This window comes from Loxodonta africana, chromosome 22 (genome assembly GCF_030014295.1).
Source record: "Loxodonta africana isolate mLoxAfr1 chromosome 22, mLoxAfr1.hap2, whole genome shotgun sequence".
In the NCBI taxonomy this organism is placed as follows: Eukaryota; Metazoa; Chordata; class Mammalia; order Proboscidea; family Elephantidae; genus Loxodonta; species Loxodonta africana.
The window spans coordinates 32,897,580-32,910,124 of record NC_087363.1 but is presented as its reverse complement, the minus strand read 5'-3'; the positions used below and the strand labels follow the sequence as shown (position 1 = coordinate 32,910,124).

At 49.8% G+C, this 12,545-nt stretch overlaps 1 protein-coding gene across 1 annotated transcript in view; it reads left to right on the top strand.

The window, feature by feature from the left end:
- The window catches only part of UROC1 (urocanate hydratase 1), a 45,218-nt gene continuing 32,673 nt past the window's right edge, over positions 1–12,545 (top strand). Inside the window, exons 1-6 of the mRNA XM_064274779.1 lie at positions 1–126; positions 8,506–8,636; positions 9,884–9,977; positions 10,845–10,904; positions 11,243–11,371; positions 11,506–11,567. Coding sequence (XP_064130849.1) covers positions 1–126; positions 8,506–8,636; positions 9,884–9,977; positions 10,845–10,904; positions 11,243–11,371; positions 11,506–11,567 — 602 coding nt within the window. The remainder of the gene's footprint in view (positions 127–8,505; positions 8,637–9,883; positions 9,978–10,844; positions 10,905–11,242; positions 11,372–11,505; positions 11,568–12,545) is intronic.

The window sequence follows — 12,545 nt, the reverse complement described above, 5'->3', positions numbered from 1 at the left end:
ATGTCCAGCCTCCAGGCACTGTGCTCTGGCCTGCCCCTACGGCCCCTCCCAGAGAACCGGGGACGCTGGGCTGGAGTGCCCCACGCCCCAGTCAGGACTCCTGGCTGCAGCCCTGCAGAGGAGCAGGTAAGAAGTTGTACTCTGACTCATCTGCCCCATTCCTCCTGGGGCCTTTGCCCCTGAGTGCCTCTGGGTGGTCCATAGTGAGTGCCCCCTACTTCTTGGGACACTGGTATGCGCCAGGGTCTTGTCACTGCTGGTGTCTTTTATTATTACCCCAACAGCCACCTTGGGGTTGGAATTACAGCCCCCATTTACAGATAAGGCTCCAAGGCTCAAGGTCACCCACTCAATAAGGGGTGGAGCTGCAGCTGCCTCCCAGGCGAAGGGGCAGGGGGCTTGGGAAGCGCCCTAATGCACAGCCAAGCAAGCATGTACCTCCAAGTTCAGCATTTGGGTTTTGTCTTAAATACACACATGACTTTGGTTTCCTGGTCTATCATAGGGCAGCTCTTGTTTCATTTTATGAGTAATAATAATAATAACAAAACAGTTGCCGTCAAGTGTCATGTCAGCTGAGACTCATGGTGCCTCCATGTGCGTCAGAGTAGAACTGTGCTCCATGGGGTTTTCAGTGACTGGTTTTTTGGAAGCAGATGACTAGGTCTTTCTTCTGAGGTGCCTCCAGGTGGACTCGAACCTCCAACCTTTTGGTTAGCAGCTGAGCTCTTAACCATCTGCACCACCCAGGGACTCCAGTTTATGAGTGCCTTCCCAGAAACCTTCAAGTGAGTTTGGTGCTGCTGGGTAGAACCGTACTTGTGGATGGTGGGGCTAGGGAGAGCTGTCGGTGTGAGCGTACAACCCTGAAGGCCCTCACACCACATTCCTGCCCCCTTACAGACGAGCAGACAGGCGCCTGTGCCCTCCTGAGCCCCTTAACACCCCAGACACGACATATGCCACCTGGGAACCTCACTCTACTCATTCGTAAACTGGGGATTGGAGGCCACCAAGTGAGATTTCTGTACTAAAAATTACTAAAGAATTTCAGGAGCATTGGAGGAAAGGTAGAAAATACAAATAAGCACAAAGAACAGACGAGGACTCCCACCCCCATACTCAGATTGCGCTGATTCTGCTCTTCCCACAGCTGCCCCCCTTGATTTTTCCTTGAGGGCCCCCACAGAGGGCATGAGGGGAGAGGGGGAGGTGGGCAAGTCGGCTGTGGTGAGGGGGTGGCAGGGGCTGAGGGTGGCTGCGGAGGAGGGGCATTCCTCCTCCCTCGTGCTCAGTGTATCTGCTTATCTACCGGCTGGCTCGTGGTGATGTCAGAGTAGTTAATGTTTTCTCTGCCTTGGCTAACCTTCCTGCTGGGTGTCAACAGGCTCTGGAGCCATCCCGCCCCGCCCCCTGACACCCTTTTGCTGCATCATAAAGGTCATGGTGTCAACGGGGTTTGGAGCTGTGAAGGGGTGCCCAGGAGTAAGTGCTTTGCTTGTGGATGCAGCCATTTGCTTGAAGTACACGAAGTCCTGGCCACGGTCTCCTGCCTTGCAGATTGTCCCCCCTTGTGCGTCTGGGGAGTGTGAGCTGCTGAAGAGGCTCAGTCTTCCTCCCTCTGGGGGCCAGGGTCAGCCACCATCAGCCTGTCCCCAAAACCCAATGGTGGCTGACTTGCTTTTCCTTTGGCTCATTTTTCACTCTTTATTTAAATATACTTTTTTGACTTTTGACACAAAAATTTGAAAGTGACTTTATAAGATAAAAGGGAGCTCTGGTGAATACAACAGAGAACCCCTGAGGGAGCAGGAGAGCAGTGGGATGCAGACCTCAAGTTCTCATAAAAAGACCAGACTTAATGGTCTGACTGAGACTAGAAGGACCCTGGAGGTCATGGTCTCCAGACCTTCTGTTTGCCCAAGACAGGAACCATTCCCAAAGCCAACTCTTCAGACAGGGATTGGATTGGACTATAGGACAGAAAATGATACTGGAGAGGGGTGAGCTTCTTGGATCAAGTAGACACATGAGACTATGTGGGCAGCTCTTGCCTGGAGGGCAGATGAGAAGGCAGAGGGGGTCAGAAGCTGGCTGAATGGACACAAAAATAGAAGGTGGAGAGGAGTGTGCTGTCTCATATTAGGGGAGAGCAAAAGGTGTATATAAATTTTTGTATGAGAGACTAACTTGATTTGTAAACTTTCCCATAAAGTGCAATAAAAGTTTTAAAAAAAGGAGCCCTGGTGACTCAGTGGTTAAAGAGCTTGGCTGCTTACCAAAGGCTGGTCGTTCGAGCCCACCAGCCACTCCACGGGAGAAAGATATGGCAGTCTGCCTCCCTAGAGATTGGCAGCCTTGGAAACCCTATGGGGTTGCTATTAGTAGGAATGACTCGACAGCAGTCTGTGGGGGGGGGGGGGTACACATATATGCCTGCATATATACATATATACTTGGATGTATATTTTTTAGTTGTTTTTGTTGTTTCAAAATTATATATACCATAGCAATTACCAACAGGTCCTTTTTCCTCGTGTACTTTTTAGTGACATTGTTTACCTTTGTCAAGCTGTGTATACTTCACCCTCATTTAATGTTACCTTGCCATCACCAAAAATAACACTCTAGAGAGTGAACCCCCCTTGGCCCCCACCTCTGGTAACCATGATTGAACATTAATTTCTTTATATTTACTTGTTAATGTTTCATAAAAGTGAGAACATGTAATACTTGTTTTTTTTGATTGACTTATTTCACTCAACATAACGTCATCTAGGTTCATCTACGTTCCAACATGATTTGGAAACTCATTTCTCTTTATTGCTAAGAAGTATTTCGTTGTGTATGTGTATCACATTCTACTTATCCATTAAGGATGGGCATTTAGGTTGTTTCCTTTTTGCTATCGTGAATAGTGCTGTAGTGAACATAGGTGTGCATATGTCTGTTCATGTCAGCTCTGTTACCTCCCTAGTAGGGTATATACCTAGGAGTGGAATTGCTGGGTCATATGGCAGCTCTACCTCTAGTTTTTTGAGGAACCACCAGACTGGTTTCCACAATGGCTATACCATTTTGCATTCCCACCAACAATGAATGAGGGTTCCAGTTTCTCCATGTGCCCTCTGATGCTTGTTATTTTCAATTTTTTTTTTTCTTATTTGTTTTAAATCTTGGCCATCCTAGTGGGAGCGAAGTGGTATCTCATTGTGGTTTTGATTTGCATTTCTCTGATAGCTAATGACGTTGAGTGTCTTTTCATGTGTCTGTTGGCCGTTTGTGAGCATGTTTTTTCTTTGTAAAGAAGCAAGTGGATGCATTCTCTACGTGTAGATTTTTTGAGATTGTTCCTCATCGGTGCATTTAGAGTTGCCTCAATCTTTTTAGAGTTACATGGTATTTCATTATTTAAAAAAAAAAAAAACCCACTGCACTAAAATGCTAAAATGGCTGCACTAAAATGTGCTTAATTTTGTGCTTTTCTTTCTGTGTTTAAATATGGAGCGTGGTCTGTCTCTTGCATTTTAGTCAGTGTATTTCCAGCATGAACACAGTACAACTCTGGGTGGCGAAGAAAATTTTAGTCATATAACATAAGCAGTTCCTCTATTACAGATGTCATTGAAGTTCCCCCTTGTCCTCCACCCTGTATGTAATTACTCCACGTGCAGGGGCCGTGCTGGGTATCAGTATCAGATACCGGATCTGAAGGCCTCCAATATGTGTCTGCATCCCCGCCATTACTGCCATGCTACCCTGAGTTTCACCCGTGAATGTTTGTTGAATTAATGAGCCAGAGTATATGCTAAGTACCCAAAGCAACATCCTGCCAGAGTTCCTCAGGCAGGAGAAATCTGGGAAGGCTTCTTAGAGTAGGTGGTTTAGAAACACGGGCAAGGTCTTTGGACTGGGAAATCAGAATAGGAAGGTCATGTGGAGATAAGCGGAGCATCTTAGTCTGAGTTCTCTAGAGGAGCACAACCAGTGAAATGTATATAAAAATATATAGAGAGAGATTTACTTCAACGAAATGGCTCACACAGTTATGGGGCTGGCAAGTCCCAAATCTGTGCTTAGGAGGCAGGCTGGAGATAGGGTTGAGGGGGCTGTATTATCTTACAGTTCTGGAGGTCAGAAATCTGAAATGGATCTTGCTGGGCTCAAATCAGGGTGTCAGCAGGGCTACGTTCTTTTCTGGAGGCTCCAGGGGGGAATCTATTCTCTTGCCTTTCTCAGCTTCTAGGGGCTGCCTGCATTCCTTGGCTTGTGGCTCCTTCCTCCATCTTCAGAGCCAGCGGTGTAGCATCTTCCAATCTACATCATACCATTCTGACACTCCGCTTGTCATCAGGTCTCCCCTGGCTCTCCTGCCTCTCTCTTTTACTTGCAATAACCCAGGATAATCTTCCCCGTCTCAAGATCCTTAATGTAAGCACACCTGCACAGATTATAAGGATCAAGATGGGGACATCTTTGGAAGCTGTCCACACTGCCAGAGCCCCAGGATCCTCCACCCTAGTGGCTGAACACAGGACCCTTGACAAATGAGTCCTCAGGTGTCAGCCCTAAGGACACAGGCCACTGAGCTTGTTAGATTCCTATGCCTGTTGTTAACATGGGGAGTGTGACTAGAATAGTCTGCCTGATTTATATGTCTTGACTACATCTGATTCCACCAATAAGAGCCACCTCTTGCATGCATCATATAATTAGCAGCCCACCATTTCACCAAGGAAAACCCATTTCTGACATCCTGGACGCTACGTAGCAGAGCCTCTGGTGTAGGCTGAGACATGGGAACTGAGGCGCTTGTGGTAGCACCTCTAGTGAGCGTGCTCGCTGACCACCCTGGAGTGTGAATCTCCGGTAAGGGTGCCTGCTGCCTCTCCCTGTGGGTGCTGTGGCATCATGTAAGGAGGCTGCAAAGGCAGGAATTGGTGACTATTTGGAGAGAGGGTCTGGGGAGGGGAAGGGACTAAAAAATACTCCCCTAGCTCTGGCTTGGGGTCTATAAAATAATGGGTGGGGAAAGGACCAGGCATTTAGCAACTGCCCACCATGTGTTGGGCAGTGGGCATGGTCTTATTAACACTTCCAAGTATGCTACCAAGTAAGTGGTGTAGAGGGATAAGGAGACTGAGGCTGGGCTGTGACCTGCCCATGGTGCAGACCCAGCCTGGCCACTGCTCCATGATCATCAGAAAGCACGTCCCCATCATACCACCGGACTGTCCACACACGGCCTGGGAAGCAGGCCTGAAGAGTCTCTTCCACAAGAAGGGCTCCTGGAGGGTCGCACGATTACCTGCTCCTCTGCTGAGGTTGCCAGGGTACGTGGATGTGCTGGGCCTGCCTTCCAGGCCTGCTGCAGGGCCTTGGGCAAGTGACACAACCTCTCCGAGCACCACTTTCTCATCTCAGTCATGAAAACTGCCCCAATCAGAGAGTTGGAGCATTGAATCCAAGTCAGCAGATGGAGCTTCGGGGTTCAGAAAAGCGGCAAGAATCCTCTCTGTGTTTCTGGCACAGGCTCAGTCTTGGTTTTGGATCAAATTGAGCTAATTACAGCCTTGAAGAGACTTCACCTTTAAGAATAGAGTCATTTCTATCAACTGATACAATTTCACAATTCTTCATTTTCACACCAACCTGTTGTATTTTTTGAGTTATGTAATTAGCTGAACAATGTTTCAAAAGCAGTTGACACACCTGAGTGATGAGCCAGGCCTTCCTTATCTAGTCCATTAGTGAGATGTCAACTTGGCACCAGTAATGGAAGAGGCCTTGCCTTTGGGAACGGTGAGTACAGTGGTTTTCAAACTGCAGCTGCCCTCTCCTAGCCTGTTGTGAAATCCGTTTAGGGGTTGCGATCAGTATTTATCAGAGAGTGAAATAGAAGAAGCTAGAATAAAGCCAAACCAAACTCATTGCCGTCGAGTTGCTTCTGGCTCATAGAGACCCTAAAGGACAGAGTAGAACTGCCCCACAGGGTTTCCAAGGAGCGCCTGGTGGATTCGAACTGCTGACCTTTGGGTTAGCAGCTGTAGCTCCTAACCACGATGCCACCAGGGCTTCTGAAGCGAGAATAGGAGAGAGACTATATGAGAACCCAGGTAGAAAGGCTGAGTCTTGTACATCTATACCTGTGGAGGGCAGTTGTATGTGTGTCCTGGGGTCCTTTGCTGCCACAAGTATTGCTTACGGTGGCTCACCATCAAAACTTTTCTCTTTAGTGTTCAGTCTTGCTATAAGCTCCGAGTAGCAGCTGTACACCCTTGGAGGCCTTTCGCCTCGGGGTATGGCCCATTCAGAGAAATCGGCACAAACACGGTGCACATGCGTGTACGTGCTCCCTGACCACCCTGGGATGTGAACCCCCAATTAGGGCACCTGCTGCCTCTCCTGAGTCTTCTGCTTTTGAACTCCTGGGTGTCTGGCTTCTGTCATCCTGTTTTAATGCTGGCGGGTTGCTCCGTGTTGCTGTGGGTTGTTCTTTCTTATCACTGGTCTCAGGGTACCGCAGTTCTCAGAGGCGGGGCCGGGGTCGGGGGAGGGAGCAGCCCAGGGCCTTAGCATCAGCATCGCCTGGAAGCTTGGGAGAAGAGCTCATTCTTGCCTCCCAGACCTTCTGGGACAGGTTTGCCCATGCCTGTGAGTCTGAGGATCTTGCCGAGGCAGGTTCCTGGCCACTGTTCTTAGAGAGAAACTCATATTTCTGACCAGTTTTCTTCCAAGAGAGAAGGAATCATGTGCTTTGCTTTCCTGGTGGTGCTATTGTGTGAAGATTAAATGAGAGAAACCAAAAAACCAAAACCAAACCCATTGCCATCAAGTCAATTCTGACTCATCCTGGCCCTATGGGACTGAGTAGAACTGCCCCATAGGGTTTCCAAGGCTGTAAATCTTTATGGAAGCAGACTGCCACATCTTTCTCCAGCGGAGCGGCTGGTGGGTTCGAACCACAGACTTTTTGGTTAGCCATTGAGCACTTAATCACTGTGCCACCAGGGCGTCTCCAAAATCTCATCCCACTTTAACATCACACTCAGGGCCTCATCCTGAGCAGGCCTGCTCACTTTCTTACCTCTCCCTATTGAACCATGCCAATGCCCTTGGAGAGTGATGTCCTTGTCACTCAACCCTGGGGCCTGTCCTAGTCCACATGCTGGCTGGCTTCTGGGTGCAGTAGATCCTCTAGGGTGTCCTTTTCCTCCCTCTGCCAGGGCCCCTTTCCCTCTGCTCCCTGTTGGGCTCCCGAGTTTCTGTGTCCTTGGCTGGCACCTGTGCCCCCCGACCCCCTATTAAGTGTTATGGCCTCAGGGCCCAGCCCACATGTCTCCTCCAAGCCTTACACCAGCTCTCCCCTCAATAAGCATTTACTGAATAAATGAGTGAATTCATCATACTCAACTCTTCATTACCCTTGACCCTCAAAGAGGTTTGTTCTCCAGGGTTATTTGGTTGGATAAATGACCTCAATGTCCTCCCAGAAAACTAGGCAGCACATTGGGCCCCTCCTCCACCTTGCTTGCCCCACTCCTGGCTTCATTCAGCGTTTGGGAAGGAAGACCACTGTCAAGAGATCTTCCAGGGCTCCTGCCCTCCTGGAGCTCAGAGGACAGAAATAAATAACTTAATATCAGGGGGGACAAGCTCTGAAAGGAAACAAATCGAGAGAGAGTGAGTGGGCTGTTGCCACTTTAGAAAGAGGGGTCAGAGCTGTGGATGGGTGTCTGAGAGGAGGCCTGAGTAAGGTGAAGGGGCCCTCTGAGAGAAGGGTTGGGGGCTTAGGCACAGGGAAGAATGAGTGCAAAGGCCCTGAGGCAGGACCAGGCTTGGCACAGTCCAGAAAATTAAAGATTGTCTGGAGAAGAGTGACCAGAGAGGCTTAAGTCCGAGTTGTTTGTCCTAGTTGGATAAGAAGCCCTCAGAAGGTTTTTCCTTTCTCTTGGCCTCCTGTCCCTGGCTTTAGGGTCTGTGCCAGGCCTCCCCAGATCTGGTTGGATCTCTCTCCCAACAGTGCAAATGTGCAGTGGGCAAGGCCTGAGGCTGCCCAGCTGAAATGCAACCTACCCTCCACTTGCCAAGCTTGTTGCCTGGCATACTTATTTTTGCCTGGAGGGAGGGAAGCTTCTCTGCATTTGCACAGAAGTGCCACGTAGTCTTGAGGCATTTCTGCTCCCTCTCCCCTTGGGTTTGCAGCCCAAGGGCACTCCCATTATAGCCCGCACTCCACCAGGTTGTGCCTCTTGTGTCCTCATCTGGTGCTAAGCAGCCTGGTGCCTGGGACAGGAGATGAGTAAAGAGGGAGGAGCAATCAGAGAAGTCTTCCTGTAGGCGGTGACGTTGTGATGATGGGCCTGCGGTGAGAACCAGGGGTCTCTGGGTGGGGCAGATTGGGTTCTGGATGGAGCAGAGGCAAATCCAGGTTGGGAAGGAGGATGCTTGGGGCATCATGCTTACCTGGGAGCCCCCGCTTCTCTCATCCCTCTCTTCCCCCAGCTGGCACTGAGGAATGCCCTTCGCTACTTCCCTGTGGATGTCCAGGAGCTGCTGGCCCCTGAGTTCGCCCAGGAACTGCGTCTGTATGGGCACATCTACATGTACCGGTTCTGCCCCAGCATTGAAATGAGGTGAGTGCTGGGGGCGCAGCTTTGGAGCGGGCATTGGAAAACCGCTGGGAGAGCCCTCAGCGGCAGCCAGGGAGCCTGGAGAGTCAGCAGCGAGAGGGAAAGCCAGTTTGGCGGCCCCTGGAGGAGCGTGGAGGTGGAGTACTGAGTAGATAACCCTCACGGGGGTGGAGGGAGTGTTATGTTGTCAGTTGCTGGATTCTGGAGCTGAGAGCTGACAGTGGCCCTCAGGCCTGGCCAGAAGATGGGGGTAAACCTTCTCAGATTCATCTCTCTGGCCTGACCCACCTCTTCTGGGCAATCAGTCTCATGCAATCATCAGGCCAAATTGTATACAAAATCCATTTCTAACCACCAATGCTTTGTAGTCCTGGGCAAGGCAGAGGAAAGCTTTAGAGTTCTCTGTCAGTGTCTTCGAGTATCTGCCCATTGCATCAGCACTGCGGGGTACCCCCACCCGCTGCCCCACATCCCACCATTTCTGATTCAGTAGGGCTGGGTGGGGCTTGAGATTGCATTTCCACCAGTTCCTGGATGATGTGGGTGGTCCCAGGACCTCACCTGGTGAATTCTGTTCTTGGAATATGCTAGACGCTCAGAATGGCTTTGGAGAGTCCCGGAGAACATTATTCTTCCAATAAAGGAGAAGCCATGCCTCTCATTCATGTCCGTGCTTCACACCTGGCACCTGCTGTAGAATTGGTGCCTAAGAAGCGTTTGTTGAGTGAGTGAAAGAACAAATGAATAAACTCCATCCAGACGTAAAACCCAAACCCGTTGACGTCAAGTTGATTCCAACTCATAGCAACCCTATAGAGCTGCCCCGTAGGGTTCCCAAGGAGCACCTGGTGGATTTGAACTGCCGGCATTTTGGTTAACCTTACCTCATAACCATTGCGCCACTAGGGTTTCCATCCAGACGTAGAAGCTCTGGGAAAGCAGACCTCAGCTATACTTGAAATCAGGTTTCTCGTGGTTGACTCCTGTCAATGGAGAGGGAGGGAGGGGTGGCTGGGGCAGGCTTAGCTCCTCACCCCTGGAAGTGCTGGAGCTCAAAGAAATCACCTGAGCACCAGTGGGGTTGGCCTTAGTGGCTCCAGATCCCTCTAGCCGTGGGGTCCTGAGTGAGTTCTTACCCCCACACTTTTGTGGTCACATGGTAAGATGAGGTCAGGGTGGGCCCTGAGGGTGAGGAAGGAAGGAGCCTGGAGCCTTCCTGCTGTCATGCTTGTTGTGGACTCTGATTCCAGGGCCTACCCTATTGAGCAGTACCCGTGCCGGACCAAGGCGGCTGCAGCCATCATGCACATGATCATGAACAACCTGGACCCGGCGGTGGCCCAGGTAACAGCCCTGAATCCAGCCTATGGCTGGCCCTGGGCCAGCACCCAGCCCAGCACTGTCTGATAAAAACATGAGAAACATGTTGTTTTTCTTAGCTTTTTATTTTTAAAAATTGATGGATTCACAGGAAGTTGCAAAGATAGGTCAGAGAGCTTCTGTGCATCCTTCTTGCTGTTTCCCCAATGGTTACAGGTTCTGTGATTAGGGTACAAGATAAAAACCGGAAACTTGACATTGGTCCATGGATGCAACTGAAAATTTTCTAATAGCCACATGGCGAGTAAAATGAAACAGATGAAATTAATCATAGGAATATATTTTATGTAACCCAGTGTTTCTAAAATATGATCGTTTTAACATGTAGTAATGTAAAAACTATTAATGAGACACCATACATTCTTTTTTCACACTACGTCTCTAAAGTCTGGGGGTACTTTACACTTAGACAGGCTCGATTTGGCCAGCCTCGGTCCATGAGCTTGGTGGGCCCACTGGCAAGTGCCACCAAGCTGAACTGTGAGGTCTGCCCTCACAGGCCTGCCACAGGCATCCTTCGAAAGCCCAGCTACAAATCAAATGCCAGTATTGGAGAAAGGGGAACCTTTGCGGGGTAGCTCCCCAAGTTCCTTGAGGGTGATATGTTCAGAGATTGTGACCACTTCATCCACTGGTGAGAACTTCCTTGGTGCTGGCCCTGGCTCCAGATCCTCAGACTGACCCCTGGCTCTGCCCCAGGCCGAGATCCCAAGCTGACCCCAGCCCCAGCTCCCTAATCCTGACCCTGACCTGAGCCCTTCACCCAGTCACAGACTGGACCATCCTCTCCCCTCCCACGGCTCCATCTCAGAGGACATGTATCTTCTCCAGTTTCCCCAGGAGCTCGTGACCTATGGAGGGAACGGGCAGGTGTTCAACAACTGGGCTCAGGTAAGGTGACTATGTGGCCTCCCCCAGCCCTGTCAGCCTTACCTCTCCTCCATTCCTCTGGCCTAGAAGGAGCTTATCCATGGCTTTGCAACCTGGCTCGCCACCTCCCTGCTGCCTGAAGTTCCACCATTAGAGCGTATTTTGGGATGCTCAAGGTTATAAGAATGGGCGGGAGCCGTGTAACTGGAGGCACCAGGAGCTGATGGAAAGTCTCTGGGGAGCTGGAGGGGTGGGGCATGGGAGGGGCCTGCAAGGAGCTCGCTGGGCTGGAGTGGTTATTGGGGAGACCTGGGCCTGGTGCATACACTCACAGAGGCTCCGTCTTTGATCCCCTCTAGTTCTGGCTAGTCATGTCCTACTTGTCAGAGATGACAGAGGAGCAGACCTTGGTCATGTACAGTGGACATCCTCTGGGCCTCTTCCCTAGCAACCCTGATGCCCCACGGCTGGTCATCACCAATGGAATGGTGGGTCCAGAGGCAGCGGGCTGACCTGGCTCCTATGGCTGTAGCTGGGCTTGGCAGCAAGGAGATGCTTGGGCAGGGAGGAGGGCCAGGTGCCCCCACACAACCCCCTGCCTGCTCACATCCCGCTTTTCCAGGTCATTCCCAACTACTCCTCCAGGACAGTGTATGAGAAGCTCTTTGCCTTGGGGGTCACAATGTAAGTCACTATTTCAATTTATATTGTAGTGTTTTCTCCTTGATCATGTTTTGTTATAACAGCAATGCAGCAATATTAAGTACAGTTTTGAAAAATGCTTGCAGTTGTATCACTGCAGCATAATTAATTTCTTTTTTACTTATTCCCTAGTGGTTTTTATGTTTATGCCTATAATTTTTGTATACTTGTAAACAAGTGAACATACAATTTTGGAGCCTGCTTTTTTTCCCAACATTATGAATAATTTCAAGCAGAAAACTGAAAAAATTTGCAGTGAACACCTGTGTACTCACCACCAGGACTCTGTGATTAACACACTACTATACTAGCTTTGGAAACCCCAGTGGGCAGTGGTTAAGAGCTCTGGCTGCTAACAAAGAGTTGGCAGTTCGAATCCATCAGGTGCTGCTTGGAAACTCTACGGGGCAGTTCTGCTCTGGCCTGTAGGATTGCTATGAGTTGGAATCAACTTGATGGCAATGGGTTTGGTTTTTTTGGTTTATACTTGCTTTTGGGTTGCTATGAGTTAAAATCTACCCGATGGCAATGGGTTTGGTTTGGTATACTTGCTTTGGAGCCCTGGTGATGCAGTGGTTAAGAGCTTGGCTGCTAACCAAAGGTCGGCAGTTCGAATCCACCAGCCTCTCCTTGGAAACCCTATGGGGCAGTTTTTCTCTATCCTATAGGGTTGCTATGAGTCAGAATCAACTTGATGGCAATGAGTTTGGTTTTGGTTTGATACGTGCTTTACGGAGCCGTGGTGGAACTGTGGTTAAGTATTTGGCTGCTAACCAAGAGGTTGGCAGTTCGAATCCACCAGCGGCTCCTTGGAAACCCTATGGGACAGTTCTCCTCTCCTATAAGGTTGCTATGAGTCGGAATTAAGTCGATGGCAGTGGGTTTGGTTTTTGGCTTGGCTTATACTTGCTTTATCACATGTCTACCCACCCACCCACCCATCCATCCATCCATCCATCC